Raw genomic sequence first — 17,868 nt, forward strand, 5'->3', positions numbered from 1 at the left:
CTCCCAGCAGCACAGAGTATTTCAGGAAAGGAGTGTGCTGATCTTGTAGTAGGTCACTGACTGAGAGTTACATAGTGGAAGGAGCAGGGTCCTCCCAGCAGCACAGAGTATTTCAGGAGCGTGATGGCATTACATGATGGTAATAATAATTGGCGCATTATTTGCTGGGTCGGTTCCGCTAGCAGTGCAGGTGGAGCGGTGCTGACAGGTCGGCTGTATACAGGTGTGATGATGAAGTGTCAGCCTCCAGTCTCCTGTACGCAGCAAGTCCCAGCAGGATGGCGAAGCTCCTGAACGTGTGGGATAATCTCCGGGGAGAATGGCAAATTACTCCAGAGGATTAGTGCGCAGGCGGATCAGTGACGGGGAACCTGCCGCCCGGGCGACAAGTCTCATCTTGAGCTTTTATTCCGGTTTTTTCACATATTTTTATCACCACCGTTAAATGTCACATAAATGTCTATAAATCACCTTATCATGTTCTGCTTCCGGGAAAGCTGAGTGACTGCCAGTACATGCCTTCACAGCTTGTTACCCAGCTTTCCCGACTCCTGAATGGCAGGCTTCACCCCCTATCACTAATAAAGCGGCGTAGGCCATTCAGGACTCTGGGAAAGCTGAGTGGCCTCCCTAGGGGAGAGATGATCATGTATGGGAAGGGTTAACCCCCTCAAGGAGTGATCGGGGTCTGGTACATGAGCACATGGGGCCGGCAGGTCACACGTGTGCACAGATGTGTGCATTCTGTATGACTCTCCGTGAGATTCTATCATCGACCCTCAATATTTACTCACTACTACCACTACTTCCTCAGTATGATGGATGATGAGGCTTATACTCCATAGACATGTACCTCTGTAGAGGAAATGTACATGACATCAACCTGGGGAAAGTCATATGGAAGCTCCATGGGTAGCCTGTGCCACCATCAAGCATGCCAGCTATGCCTATAACCCCATGTAACATGCCAGCTATGCCTATAACCCCATGTAACATGCCAGCTATGCCCTTACCCCATGTAACATGCCAGCTATGCCCTTACCCCATGTAACATGCCAGCTATGCCCTTACCCCATGTAACATGCCAGCTATGCCCTGACCCATGTAACATGCCAGCTATGCCCTGACCCCATGTAACATGCCAGCTATGCCCTTACCCCATGTAACATGTCAGCTATGCCCTTACCCCATGTAACATGCCAGCTATGCCCTTACCCTATGTAACATGCCAGCTATGCCCTTACCCCATGTAACATGCCAGCTATGCCCTTACCCCATGTAACATGCCAGCTATGCCCTGAGCCCATGTAACATGCCAGCTATGCCCTTACCCCATGTAACATGTCAGCTATGCCCTTACCCCATGTAACATGTCAGCTATGCCCTTACCCCATGTAACATGTCAGCTATGCCCTTACCCCATGTAACATGTCAGCTATGCCCTTACCTCATGTAACATGTCAGCTATGCCCTTACCCCATGTAACATGCCAGCTATGCCTGTACCCCATGTAACATGCCAGCTATGCCCTTACCCCATGTAACATGCCAGCTATGCCCTTACCCCATGTAACATGTCAGCTATGCCCTTACCCCATGTAACATGTCAGCTATGCCCTTACCCCATGTAACATGTCAGCTATGCCCTTACCCCATGTAACATGCCAGCTATGCCTGTACCCCATGTAACATGCCAGCTATGCCCTTACCCCATGTAACATGCCAGCTATGCCCTTACCCCATGTAACATGCCAGCTATGCCCTTACCCCATGTAACATGTCAGCTATGCCCTTACCCCATGTAACATGTCAGCTATGCCCTTACCCCATGTAACATGTCAGCTATGCCCTTACCCCATGTAACATGTCAGCTATGCCCTTACCCCATGTAACATGTCAGCTATGCCCTTACCCCATGTAACATGTCAGCTATGCCCTTACCCCATGTAGCATGTCAGCTATGCCCTTACCCCATGTAACATGTCAGCTATGCCCTTACCCCATGTAACATGCCAGCTATGCCCTTACCCCATGTAACATGCCAGCTATGCCCTTACCCCATGTAACATGCCAGCTATGCCCTTACCCCATGTAACATGTCAGCTATGCCCTTACCCCATGTAACATGTCAGCTATGCCCTTACCCCATGTAACGTGTCAGCTATGCCCTTACCCCATGTAACGTGTCAGCTATGCCCTTACCCCATGTAACGTGTCAGCTATGCCCTTACCCCATGTAACGTGTCAGCTATGCCCTTACCCCATGTAACGTGTCAGCTATGCCCTTACCCCATGTAACGTGTCAGCTATGCCCTTACCCCATGTAACGTGTCAGCTATGCCCTTACCCCATGTAACGTGTCAGCTATGCCCTTACCCCATGTAACGTGTCAGCTATGCCCTTACCCCATGTAACGTGTCAGCTATGCCCTTACCCCATGTAACGTGTCAGCTATGCCCTTACCCCATGTAACATGCCAGCTATGCCCTTACCCCATGTAACATGTCAGCTATGCCCTTACACCATGTAACATGCCAGCTATGCCCTTACCCCATGTAACATGTCAGCTATGCCCTTACCCCACGTAACATGCCAGCTATGCCCTTACCCCATGTAACATGTCAGCTATGCCCTTACCCCATGTAACATGCCAGCTATGCCCGTACCCCATGTAACATGCCAGCTATGCCCTTACCCCATGTAACATGCCCTTACCCCATGTAACATGTCAGCTATGCCCTTACCCCATGTAACATGCCAGCTATGCCCTTACCCCATGTAACATGTCAGCTATGCCCTTACCCCATGTAACATGCCAGCTATGCCCTTACCCCATGTAACATGTCAGCTATGCCCTTACCCCATGTAACATGCCAGCTATGCCCGTACCCCATGTAACATGCCAGCTATGCCCTTACCCCATGTAACATGTCAGCTATGCCCTTACCCCATGTAACATGTCAGCTATGCCCTTAGCCCATGTAACATGTCAGCTATGCCCTTACACCATGTAACATGCCAGCTATGCCCTTACCCCATGTAACATGTCAGCTATGCCCTTACCCCATGTAACATGCCAGCTATGCCCTTACCCCATGTAACATGTCAGCTATGGCCTTACCCCATGTAACATGCCAGCTATGCCCGTACCCCATGTAACATGCCAGCTATGCCCGTACCCCATGTAACATGCCAGCTATGCCCTTACCCCATGTAACATGTCAGCTATGCCCTTACCCCATGTAACATGCCAGCTATGCCCGTACCCCATGTAACATGCCAGCTATGCCCTTACCCCATGTAACATGCCCTTACCCCATGTAACATGCCAGCTATGCCCTTACCCCATGTAACATGTCAGCTATGCCCTTACCCCATGTAACATGTCAGCTATGCCCTTACCCCATGTAACATGTCAGCAATGCCTGTACCCCATGTAACATGCCAGCTATGCCCTTACTCCATGTAACATGCCACCTACGCCAGTACTCCAATGTAACATGTCAGCTGTGCCCTTAACCCATGTAACATGCCACCTACGCCAGTACTCCAATGTAACATGTCAGTTTTGCCCGTACTCCCATATAATCCTCAAAAAGCCCAATGAACACCTTCAGCTAAGCTGATGAAATGTGCCAGACCACCATTGCCACCATGAAACGCGCCAAACTTTGCTGAGATCACGTCCATTACATCACCCCCTTGTGTTTTCACAAGCCACCATTCATCAGTGGTGGATGTTCTCATGGCCGTTGTCTGGAGGCCATTTTCCCACATTGTCCTGTCACCATACTCCTACTCTTACACTCTGTTTGCACATTCCACACACAGGTTCAATATTTGACGCGTTTCGGCAGTGACGGGACATTTGTCAGGCTGGGAGAAGCTTCTTGACGTTGGGGGAGCTTTTCCCACGCTGTGCCTGTGTATGAATGGAGAGGGTGTAGGTCAGCGCACACCTGACACCCCCACCTGCATCCTCAACCCCTGCACCCGGATGCCTCGATGACAGGCTTGGGAGACACTTTTCCAACAAGAGTCTGTAAGGACCATGGGGCGCTCACCCAGCTTTCCTAGAGTCCTGGGCAGCAGATCTGTATCAGAGTGGGGACATTTCAGTAGGACACCTGCCATTCAGGAATCTGGAAACGCTAGGTGACAACCCTTACTGGAGAAGAGTCAGGTCCAGTAGTCACCCAGCTTTCCCATAGCCAGTAGAGTTTCCTCAGGCATTGTCACCCAACTTTCCAAAAGTCCTGAACGGCCTTGTAATGTAGATCTTCCTTGTGTTCCTCACAGGTATTCACCTCACATGGGCCCACTGTCATCATGCCCACCTGGTGCTGCTCCAGAGAATGGTTCTGCCGCGTGGGTCCGTTCGTTGAAGACGGGCAGGTAAGACCTGACTCTTACAGATCGTTTGTATTTGGTTTTGTCGTGGCAGTTCATATAGAAAGCAGTAGAGGGCGACAAAGAGCACAGGAGAAAGCTCCTCCCAGGGGGAGAGGCGGTCAGATCTGCGCTCCCACCGCGGGGAGTGATATTTGAAACGATAATAAAAGGGTTTAGAAAAACTTTTTAAATAAAATTTCTTCACCGCGTAACTAAGGGAAGATTCTTGAACCAGTGATGTTAATATGGGCTCCAACTGGAACTGCACTTTTAGATCTTGGAGGAGGGTGGGTTTTTTATTTAGACTTTCGTTCACTTTTTCAGAAAGCGCTAAGATGGCTCCAAAGTGAGTGACCCCTTAGAATGCCCCCTTTCTCTTAGCGATCGCAGACATGTTAGGATACGGTGTATCGGCGTCTAGATATCTCTATATAAGGAGAGGAAGTCGTTGAGGGCCGATTGCTGTCCTGACCCTTAGCTTTGTACGCTGTCCCATTCTCTCGCCCCGACGTGATAAGGACGGCCTGTCAGTTGGCCAGGAATAACAGGGTCCCCGTAACGCAGCCTGGGAAACGGCGCGCAGGGGTCAGCCCGGCACATGTCGCCACGTCTCTGCCTGCAATGGGGGATGGGTCGTCTCAGACAGCCAGACCGGTTAAAGGGGCAGCTCCTTTTTTTTTTGTTGATAATTCCAGAATTGTCTTCACTTCTAGGAAAGTTGGGTGACTACCAGCACGGCCAGCGTTACATCGCCCATAGAGGGTTGTCACTCAGTTTTCCAAGACTCCTTAAAGGCACATCTGCCCTGGTATATGCCAGTGGTACAGTCCAGTCCCTGCATGACCCTGTTGGGATTGTCCGGAGTAGAGAACGTGTATGGGAATGATGCGGGGTATTCCGGGAGCTGGATCCCATCCCTACTGATGTGGTTACGGAATTACTGGGACACAAGAGGGGGGGGGGGGCTGTTATTTTCTTGGCACAAGAGCAAGGAAATGTAACTTGAGTTTTATCAGAGACGGGAAAGAAAGAATCAGGTTTGTAGAAACGGTTTACAAACCGACACAGGAGGTTCCCACACGAGGCGCCTGGCGTTCAGAGCGCGCCCACGGTCGTCTTATACCCTCACATTGTCTTAGGGAGCCTTTGAGCCTGGGAAAAGAGTGGGGGGGCTGCTGGATTTTTCTTCCTGAATTTCCAGTTTGGCGATTAATTCGTTTTTAAGTTATCGAATAATTGGCCAAAAAGTTGTAGATGGCGATAAGTGGATCGGTACGCCGCCCATTGGTCAGAGACAACATAAGGGTGTGTTCACACAGCAGAAAAAACGGTGGCGCAGAAAACACGCCTTGTCAAAAATCCGCCATGTGGACATACTGTCACATGCCCAGCGGTCTCCTTAAAGAGGTTGTGTGAGCCTTGTGATACTAATTTCCTTCACCATTTTCAAGATCTCTGCTTGCAGTCAGTGCTTCTGAACAGTCCTGCTTACATCAGATGCAGTAAACCTATGCAGACGTACTACTTCTCACAGCTGAATCTTTGTTACATTTGTATTCAGCCTAGATAGTCCTCTGTGAGCTAAACTTCCCGAACTCCAGACCCAGACACTTTCCCTGCACTGATACATTGTAACAAATGTAAGAGGTATGCGTTGCCAGACTGGATACAGTTGTAGCAATCCCCCACCTGTGTTCATATTCACTGACTAGAAGCAGAGCTGTTATAGTGAAGAGAAAAAAATCTGGAATTTTCATGAAATTGGGGTGCTGTCTTTTCACCCCTTTTGTGGCGACTGATCCTGGATCTTGTAAACTGCCGCACACTCTCATCATCTTCATCATTACCATCCCCCATCATCATCAGTGGTTAGCACTCTGTACTTGATGACTCTGCTGGTCGGGGTGACATGTTCTTTGTCTTGTTTTCAGGGGACCCCAGAAGATCTGCTCTTCTTCTACGATCACCTTCGGAAAGGCGGCGGAGTCCATCGTCTAGATGAATGCCTCCTGCTGTACCGCTACCATGAGCACGCTGCCACACACTCCGTATCCGAGTGAGTGTTTAATGTACCAATCTGTGACGTCAACCAGGTCTTGAGGTTGATGTGGTGGAAGCAGGAAAAATGGGCAAGCGTAAGGATCTGAGGGACCAAGACAAGGGCCAAATCATATAGACAACTAGGTTAGTCTTGTGGGGTGTGTCCGGTATGCAGTGGTCAGTACCTACCTACCATAAGTGGTACAAGGAAGGACAACCGGTGACAGGGTCATAGGCACCCAAGTCTCCTTGATGTGTGGGGAGTGAAGGCTAGCTGACAACCTTACTTCTGGCATTGATAGAAAGGGGTCAAGAGACATAGGTCATCACAGCTTGTGATGTATCGGGTGGCGTAGCTGCAGAGCAGTCAGAGCACCCATGTCACCCAGCACCAAAGCAACCTACAGACCAACGGCATGGTCCAAAGAATCATGTAGATCATGTGGACAGCTGGGTACGTGTACGTCACTTACCTGGGGAGGAGATGGCACCAGCTGCACTGGGAAGAAGGTGGCCTGGTCTGATGAATCATGTTACATCATGTGGACGGCCGGGTGCATGTGCGTCACTTACCTAGGCAGGACATGGCACCGGGTGCAATGTGGGAAGAAGGCGCCTGGTCTGATGAATCATGTTACATCATGTGGACGGCCGGGTGCATGTGCGTCACTTACCTGAGGAAGAGACCACCAGGTGCACTATGAGAAGAAGGCAGTCTGGGCTAATGCATCAAGTTACATCATGTGGATGGCCAGGTACATGTGCGTCACTTACCTGTGGAGGAGATGGCACCAGGTGCACTATGGGAAGAAGACGGCCTGGTCTGATAAACCAGGTTACAATACGTGGACAGATGGGTTTGTGTGTGTCATTTACATGGAGAAGAGATGGCACCAGGTGCACTATTGGAAAAAGGCGGCCTGGTCTGATGAATCACATCACATCATGTGGGCGGCCGGGTGCGTGTGCATCACTTACCTGGGGAGGAGATGGCACCAGGTGCACTATGGGAAGAGGACAAGTCGGCAGAGGCAGTGTGAGGGGCAATGTTCTCCTGGAAATCTTGAGTCCTGGCATCATGTGGATGTGACTCGTACCACCTACCTAACCACTGTACAGACACCTACCCACCTTCATGGCAGTAGTGCCCCCTAATGGCAGTGCCCTCTTTCAGCAGGATAATGCCCTGACCACAGTGCAGAAACTGTCCAGAAATTGGGAACATGACAAAGAGATTGAGGTGATGATTGTCTCCAAATTCTCCAGATCTAAGCCCAGTCGTCATGAATGTGCTGGAAAACCAAGTCCGATCTATGGAGGCCGCACCGAGCAACTTCCAGAATCTGCTCTCAGGTGCCACAGGACACCTCAGAGGTGGAGTCCACGCCCCAACAGGTCAGAGGCCTACTCAATCTGAGGTTTTAATGTTCTGGCTGATCAGTGTATATACCGGCTCTGATCGGATATTATTCGGTGTACATTTCCTCCAGTCCCAGCAGGATCCAGACAGTAGCCGTGTACGGCCTCACAGCCATCGTCAGCTTCACACGTCCGATCCTACGGGAGATGCCTCCACCTCATCCTCTCTCCATATAAGACTCTCTTCTCTACTGCCAAGTACAACATCCTGCTCGGAGACAGGGAGGACCAGCCCAGCCATGTTTTTCCAAAGCTTATTTCATTGGGTGTAACCGCCCCCCCCCCCCACCCCAACACCCAAACCTGTCATTATGGAACAGCATTGTATGGTGTAGCTGGGTGAACACCAATGGGGCCTCCATTGTCGCTCCTGCAGGTGTTGTCACCCAGCTTTCCCAGACTCCTGAGCGGCATTGATGCCCCCCTGCTTCCATATTGCTTTCTTGGGATAGGATTAGAGAATGTGACACGCTCCCCTGGTAATTTGCCTCCACCTCCTCTCCCCATCTTCTTCTGGGGAGAATTCTCAATGTGGGTGCAAATTAAAACCGGCATAGTTGCTTGTAGCAACCAACCAGACTCCACCTTTCAATTTTCAGAGCTCCTATGGAAAATGAAAGGTAGACTCTGATTGGTTGCTATGGGTAACTAAGCCAGTTTTCCTTTGCATCAGTTTTGATTAATCTCCCCCATAGGCCTCATTTACCAAGACTGCCTTTGTTGCCCATAGCAACCAATCAGAGCCCAGCTTTCATGTCTTAAACTGCCCTGGTTAAATGAAAGCTGAGCTCTGATTGGTTGCTACGGGCAACAGAGACAGTTTTGGTAAATGCCACCATCTGCACCTCGTCCTGATTGGCTGCTGAAGTGACGTTGCGGTTCACCCCGGTTCTGCAGCGTCAGGCGTGTCAGGGCATAATCCAGCGAATCACAGGAGATGAGCTTCAGCCGTAATCTGTGATGGATATTCGGAGAACAGTGCTGGGGGCAGTTTCACATGCTATACGCACCCCCGCGTCACATGACTCTGCCTCGTGCATTAACTCATTCACTGCCACTCAAACACAAGGAGCCTTCTGCTTCTGTAGGACTACAAGTTCCAGCATGCACCTCCACGTGTTCACCAGCATGTGTTCTTAGCGCTGGGACACAGTGGTCAGAACTTTTGTGGAACTACAAGTTCCAGCATTCACTGCAAATGTTCTAGGACAGTAACTCCCAGCGTGTTGGACTACAGCTCACAGCATAAGCATTTTATATTAGACCATAACTCCCAGCAGGTTATAACAAACTCTCTTCAGACCACAAATATCACAGTGTTGGACCACAACTCCCAACATCCCTAAATAGCCATTCGTTATAATGTAATATAATGTAATAATATAATATATTTTTAACCAGGCTGTAAATGTTGGTGACTTGCAAGCTTCTGGTGAACTACAAGTCCCACAAGTGCTTCTGGTTTCCATGTGCTGTATGGGAGTATGGTGGGGCTTGCGTCCTGTGACTGCTGTTTGTCTCCACTGTATATTTGCTTAGTGACGATATTTCTCGTGTCACACAATTTCACCGGCTGCAACAAATAATTCTCATACCATGAAGAACCTGCAATGAGATCCGGGCCACAGTGACTGGTTCAACTGCCACAGACCTCTAGGACTGATGACATCATCACCTGCTGCAGAACTACAGGACCAATGATGTCATTACCAGCTGCAGAGATCCAAAAACAATGACCTCATCACCTGCCGCAGACCTGAAGAGACGATGACGTCATCACCTGCTGCAGACCTCAAGGAAGGATGACTTCATCACCTGCTGCAGACCTCAAGGAGAGATGACTTGATCACCTGTTGCAGGCCTCCACTAATGATGATGTCATCGCCTACTGTTGACCCCGAGGAAGCAGGACATCATCACCTGCTACAGATCTCGAGGAACAATGACGTGCTGTAGACCTCCACCAATAATGACATTCTCACTTGCTGCACAACTCCAGGAATAATGACATCATCACCTGCATCGACCTCCAGAAATGATGACATCACCTGCTTCGAAACTCTGACGATGATGTCATCACCTACTGTGGACCTGCAGAAACTATGATGTCCTGTACACCTGCAGGTGTGAAGAGGTTATCGCCTGCTGCAGAACTCCTAAGAATGTTGATGTCCTCACCTGCTACAAACCTCAAGGAAGAGTGACATCATCACCTGCTCTAGACCAACAGGAAGAATGACATCATGGACTGCTGATTATTTAGAGAATTGATGAGAACAGTGACGTTATCCAGGACATGAACCCCTAGAATGAAAATTAGGGGCTGCTGCTTGTCATGGTTATGTAGAAGCTGCAGGTTTTTTCCCTGTTTTATTGGCCAATTTTTTGGAAACTCATAAATAATCAGCACAGTGTTGGATTGGATCAATACCCAAGATGCTGGAGAACCTCTGTAGGAGAGATCAAGAACGTCTGATCTTCCCAGAGGCATCTTCTTTCTTGCCTGTCAATACGTCCAGGAGGAGCCGAATCTCACTGCCATAGATATCCAGCGGCACTCCTGCTCCTGTGATTCAAGGACTCTACAAGCACCTGCTGACCTTTTACATAGGGCCTCAGATCGCCCAGGTGGGTGCACGGTGACAGCTATGACTCCCCTTTTTAACACTCTTGTCGAACTGACGGTGTAATCTTGATACAGTGGAGGTGGCCTCTTCTGGCACCGCTTATTTCTGGAGAACCAACAGGATTGGGCATGTGAAGCTGTGCGAGCGCCTCAACTAGACTTTGGTGGACTTTGAGTACATAACATGTATCATGTCCAGCATATGTCGTAAAAGGTTCCCCGTCTGCCCACCCGTCGTTAACCCCATCTTCCTTGCTTAATCCTTCATCGTTCTTCTGCAGGACTCAGGACTCCTCCGATTCCTTCAGGGAGATATCGGCACAGTGTGACAACGACTCCCAGAAAATCGGTGTCGGTCCTGGTGGCGCTTATAGTCTCCGAGCTGGTGACCTATACAACTGATATACATTGAGTGGTCATATTCATTTTGGTCACCCTTTTACGCAACTTTGACACAGTGCTTGCCCTCCTTGGACCTGGCACAGATCCTCAGCGTGGGCCGGCAGCCATACTTCCTCCTGCTACCTGGAAGATTAACGGAAGGTTCCCACAGTGTAATAAAGGCGCGCAGCGAGGCGTCTTCCCTGTACTCGCTGCTACGAGGCGGCAAGTTCATACGCCTCCATCTGCACCTGTCCTGGCTCTGACTATGGGAACCTGTTCCCCCGGCTTTCCCTGCACTGGAATCACAGGTACCAGGCCCGGGGGTGAGGAGAATAGTAGCAAATTTATGTTCCTGGCACCGTACATGCCGCAGCGGAGGATTCTGGGTATGTGCCTGCAGCTCCCATCTTACCTACTGCAAGGTGAACTTTGTGGCCGGAGATGCCCCCCCCCCCCCCTTCCCCATATATTATACAGTAATTATATAAACCTGAAATTATGGAGAAACCGCAGCTACCTGTGAACGGGGGTCATTGTGCGGCTGATGAACCAAGGCTATTGTTAGGAGGGTCCCAGCGGGCGGGAGATACTCCGACTACTGTGGGAATTTCATCAGATGAACCATTCATAGGTCAATCAAAGTCAGTTACGAGAAAAACATGGCTGCCTATTTCTAGAAACAGCGCCACTCTCGTCGAAAAGGCTGCATCTGGCATTGCAGCATTCAGGTCAATGGGGACGAGCTGCAATCCCGGGCACAGCCTGTGGACTAGAGTGGCGCTGTGTCTGGAAGGACGTAGACCTGTAGAAGGGAAGTTTCCAGCAGGGGAGGCTCTCGTGTCATGACTTCCTGGGTGACTACCGGCAGTCGGAGTGTCTCTTCTGTCAGTGCACGCTCTCGTAAGGACGCCCCCGGGGTTGTGTTTTCTAGTAATTCTCGTTTTGAGAATGTTTCGGTGACAGTGAAGAGGATGTGGTACATACGACACTTGTCATCCTGATAATGGGGCCCGGGTCCCCTGGATCAGTTATGAAGAGGTTCCTGAGACATAATGAGAGGACTGGGGCAACACCCTGCGTGACGGTGTAGTTTATTGACAACCCTCATACCTGCACACAACCACACAGCACTGAGATATTGTATGTAAAGCGCACCCATATGCATATACAACACCCATATATACATCCACTGCACCCATATATACATATACAGCACCCACACATTACTAATATAGTATATAAACAGCACCCATACTATACATGCCATCTACTATATATGCAGTACATGCACAGTACCCATCTACTATATATGCAGTACATGCACAGTACCCATCTACTATATATACAGCACATGTATAGTACCCATCTACTATATATACAGCACATGCACAGTACCCATCCAGTACATATACAGCACATGCACAGTACCCATATAGCACATATACAGCACATGCACAGTACCCATCTACTATATATACAGCACATGTACAGTGCCCATCTACTATATATACAGCACATGTACAGTGCCCATCTACTATATATACAGCACATGTATAGTACCCATCTACTATATATACAGCACATGCACACTACCCATCCAGTACATATACCGCACAGACACAGTACCCATATAGTACATATACAGCACATGCACAGTACCCATCTACTTTATACACAGCACATTCACAGTACCCATCTACTATATATACAGCACATGTACAGTACCCATCTACTATATATATACAGCACATGTACAGTACCCATCTACTATATATACAGCACATGTACAGTACCCATCTACTATATATGCAGTACATGCACAGTACCCATCTACTATATACAGTACAGACCAAAAGTTTGGACACACCTTCTCATTCAAAGAGTTTTCTTTATTTTCATGACTATGAAAATTGTAGATTCACACTGAAGGCATCAAAACTATGAATTAACACATGTGGAATTATATACATAACAAACAAGTGTGAAACAACTGAAAATATGTCATATTCTAGGTTCTTCAAAGTAGCCACCTTTTGCTTTGATTACTGCTTTGCACACTCTTGGCATTCTCTTGATGAGCTTCAAGAGGTAGTCCCCTGAAATGGTTTTCACTTCACAGGTGTGCCCTGTCAGGTTTAATAAGTGGGATTTCTTGCCTTATAAATGGGGTTGGGACCATCAGTTGCGTTGAGGAGAAGTCAGGTGGATACACAGCTGATAGTCCTACTGAATAGACTGTTAGAATTTGTATTATGGCAAGAAAAAAGCAGCTAAGTAAAGAAAAACGAGTGGCCATCATTACTTTAAGAAATGAAGGTCAGTCAGTCAGCCGAAAAATTGGGAAAACTTTGAAAGTAAGGGCTATTTGACCATGAAGGAGAGTGATGGGGTGCTGCGCCAGATGACCTGGCCTCCACAGTCACCGGACCTAAACCCAATCGAGATGGTTTGGGGTGAGCTGGACCGCAGAGTGAAGGCAAAAGGGCCAACAAGTGCTCAGCATCTCTGGGAACTCCTTCAAGACTGTTGGAAGACCATTTCAGGGGACTACCTCTTGAAGCTCATCAAGAGAATGCCAAGAGTGTGCAAAGCAGTAATCAAAGCAAAAGGTGGCTACTTTGAAGAACCTAGAATATGACATATTTTCAGTTGTTTCACACTTGTTTGTTATGTATATAATTCCACATGTGTTAATTCATAGTTTTGATGCCTTCATAGTCATGAAAATAAAGAAAACTCTTTGAATGAGAAGGTGTGTCCAAACTTTTGGTCTGTACTGTATACAGCACATGCACAGTACCCATCTACTATATATACAGCACATGTACAGTACCCATCTACTTTATATACAGCACATGTACAGTACCCATCTACTATATATACAGCACATGAACAGTACCCATCTACTATATATACAGCACATGCACAGTACCCATCTACTTTATATACAGCACATGTACAGTACCCATCTACTATATATACAGCACATGAACAGTACCCATCTACTATATATACAGCACATGCACAGTACCCATCTACTTTATATACAGCACATGTACAGTACCCATCTACTATATATACAGCACATGAACAGTACCCATCTACTATATATGCAGTACATGCACAGTACCCATCTACTTTATATACAGCACATGTATAGTACCCATCTACTATATATACAGCACATGCTCAGTACCCATCTACTATATACAGAACATGTATAGTACCCATCTACTATATATACAGCACATGTATAGTACCCATCTACTATATATACAGTACATGCACAGTACCCATCTACTATATATGCAGCACATGCTCAGTACCCATCTACTATATATAGAGCACATGCACAGTACCCATCTACTATATATACAGCACATGTATAGTACCCATCTACTATATATACAGCACATGTATAGTACCCATCTACTATATATACAGCACATGTATAGTACCCATCTACTATATATACAGCACATGTACAGTACCCATCTACTATATATACAGCACATGTAAAGTACCCATCTACTATATATACAGCACATGTATAGTACCCATCTACTATATATACAGCACATGTATAGTACCCATCTACTATATATACAGCACATGTACAGTACCCATCTACTATATATACAGCACATGTATAGTACCCATCTACTATATATACAGCACATGTATAGTACCCATCTACTATATATATACAGCACATGTACAGTACCCATCTACTATATATGCAGCACATGTACAGTACCGATCTACTATATATAGAGCACATGTACAGTACCCATCTACTATATATACAGCACATGTACAGTGCCCATCTACTATATATACAGCACATGTATAGTACCCATCTACTATATATACAGCACATGTATAGTACCCATCTACTATATATACAGCACATGCACAGTACCCATCTACTATATATGCAGCACATGTACAGTACCCATCTACTATATATACAGCACATGTATAGTACCCATCTACTATATATACAGCACATGTACAGTGCCCATCTACTATATATACAGCACATGTACAGTACCCATCTACTATATATATACAGCACATATACAGTACCCATCAACTATATATATATATACAGCACATGTACAGTACCCATCTACTATATATGCAGCACATGTACAGTACCCATCTACTATATATACAGCACATGTATAGTACCCATCTACTATATATACAGCACATGTATAGTACCCATCTACTATATATACAGCACATGCACAGTACCCATCTACTATATATACAGCACATGTATAGTACCCATCTACTATATATACAGCACATGTACAGTACCCATCTACTATATATATACAGCACATGTACAGTACCCATCTACTATATATATACAGCACATGTACAGTACCCATCTACTATATATACAGCACATGTACAGAACCCATCTACTATATATATACAGCACATATACAGTACCCATCAACTATATATATATATACAGCACATGTATAGTACCCATCTACTATATATATACAGCACATGTACAGTACCCATCAACTATATATATACAGCACATATACAGTACCCATCAACTATATATATATACAGCACATGTACAGAACCCATCTACTATATATATACAGCACATATACAGTACCCATCAACTATATATATATATACAGCACATGTATAGTACCCATCTACTATATATATACAGCACATGCACAGTACCCATCTACTATATATGCAGCACATGTATAGTACCCATCTACTATATATATACAGCACATGCTCAGTACCCATCTACTATATATACAGAACATGTATAGTACCCATCTACTATATATACAGCACATGCACAGTACCCATCTACTATATATGCAGCACATGTATAGTACCCATCTACTATATATACAGCACATGCACAGTACCCATCTACTATATATACAGAACATGTATAGTACCCATCTACTATATATACAGCACATGCACAGTACCCATCTACTATATATACAGCACATGTATAGTACCCATCTACTATATATACAGCACATGTACAGTACCCATCTACTATATATATACAGCACATGTACAGTACCCATCTACTATATATATACAGCACATGTACAGTACCCATCTACTATATATACAGCACATGTACAGAACCCATCTACTATATATATACAGCACATATACAGTACCCATCAACTATATATATATATACAGCACATGTATAGTACCCATCTACTATATATATACAGCACATGTACAGTACCCATCAACTATATATATACAGCACATATACAGTACCCATCAACTATATATATATACAGCACATGTACAGAACCCATCTACTATATATATACAGCACATATACAGTACCCATCAACTATATATATATATACAGCACATGTATAGTACCCATCTACTATATATATACAGCACATGTACAGTACCCATCTACTATATATATACAGCACATATACAGTACCCATCAACTATATATATATACAGCACATGTATAGTACCCATCTACTATATATATACAGCACATGCACAGTACCCATCTACTATATATGCAGCACATGTATAGTACCCATCTACTATATATATACAGCACATGCTCAGTACCCATCTACTATATATACAGAACATGTATAGTACCCATCTACAATATATGCAGTACATGCACAGTACCCATCTAGTATATATATACAGCACATGTATAGTACCCATCTACAATATATGCAGTACATGCACAGTACCCATCTAGTAGAGCACATGCACAGTACCCATCTAGTAGAGCACATGCACAGTACCCATCTAGTAGAGCACATGCACAGTACCCATCTAGTAGAGCACATGCACAGTACCCATCTAGTAGAGCACATGCACAGTACCCATCTAGTAGAGCACATGCACAGTACCCATCTAGTAGAGCACATGCACAGTACCCATCTAGTAGAGCACATGCACAGTACCCATCTAGTAGAGCACATGCACAGTACCCATCTAGTACAACCAATACATAGGGGCACATTTATTTAGACTGGCACTTTAGAAATGGTCTTAATAAAGGCCCTGTGCTGGTGGTGGATCCGCTGGAGTCATGAAGAGGCGCCGACCTCTTTATAACTTCGGAGCATCCAGCGCCATTTCTAAATGTGAGACAGCTTGCTAAAACCAGCGGCCCGTCCCCTTCCCCATCACGCCCACAATTCTAGACCTGGCGTGAGCAGGGAGAAGTCGCAGATTGCCATCTGCGCCTGAAATACGCCTAATATAGGCATATGTCAGTATAGTAAATGACCCCCATAGTACATATACAGCAGACTCCACACACTACTTATCTAGCGATCACATATTACACAGTACATCAGTGTACAATTTATTGGTGAGCAGTTAGGGGTCTTCACCGTTTTTTTTTTATGTAAAGCCCCTTGTGTTCCTCTTTCTAGGGAGACAATCTGGAAGAATCGTCTGCAGTTCCTCGAGGAGCGAGTGCTTGATCACTGGTCGTCCTTCACCATCTGGAATGCCGGCAAACAGGGACGCAAGTTTTATCGGAGCCTGACCCCCAGAAACAGAGACAAGGTGAGGCTGATGTCAGAGCCGGCCCAATATAGTGTACGCAGAACCACGTCCTCAGGGAGGGCAACTCCACAAAATACATTCTTCTTATTACCTTGTTAGGATTGTCCTTGACAGGGTACTGGTTACTTACACTCGACCCCTTCTTCAGGCTGCTTTCCACACCATCCCTCCTCTACTTCACCTCCAACCTTCCTCCCTTCAAATAACACACCGACACCTGGATGGATAAATTGGCCACAGCAGCCTTTTATTAAACAAAACATACATATATAGTTGTCACATTAACCTAACCCAGGGGGAGGTCCTTGAAGCCCGGAAAACCTTGGAAACCATGCCGGGGTGGCCAACCTTACCTCCAGCCGTTGCACCTTAGCTCGGAAGCACCACGGTTGACACACCCCAACAATCCCGGCACAGCCGCCAAGC

At 46.4% G+C, this 17,868-nt stretch overlaps 1 protein-coding gene across 1 annotated transcript in view; it reads left to right on the top strand.

The window, feature by feature from the left end:
• The window catches only part of B3GNTL1 (UDP-GlcNAc:betaGal beta-1,3-N-acetylglucosaminyltransferase like 1), a 192,121-nt gene that overhangs the window by 144,948 nt on the left and 29,305 nt on the right, over positions 1–17,868 (top strand). Inside the window, 3 exon segments of the mRNA XM_040436051.1 lie at positions 4,299–4,394; positions 6,323–6,447; positions 17,307–17,442. Of these exon segments, the coding sequence (XP_040291985.1) occupies positions 4,299–4,394; positions 6,323–6,447; positions 17,307–17,442 (357 nt within the window).

This window comes from Bufo bufo, chromosome 6 (assembly GCF_905171765.1).
Source record: "Bufo bufo chromosome 6, aBufBuf1.1, whole genome shotgun sequence".
NCBI classification, from domain to species: Eukaryota; Metazoa; Chordata; class Amphibia; order Anura; family Bufonidae; genus Bufo; species Bufo bufo.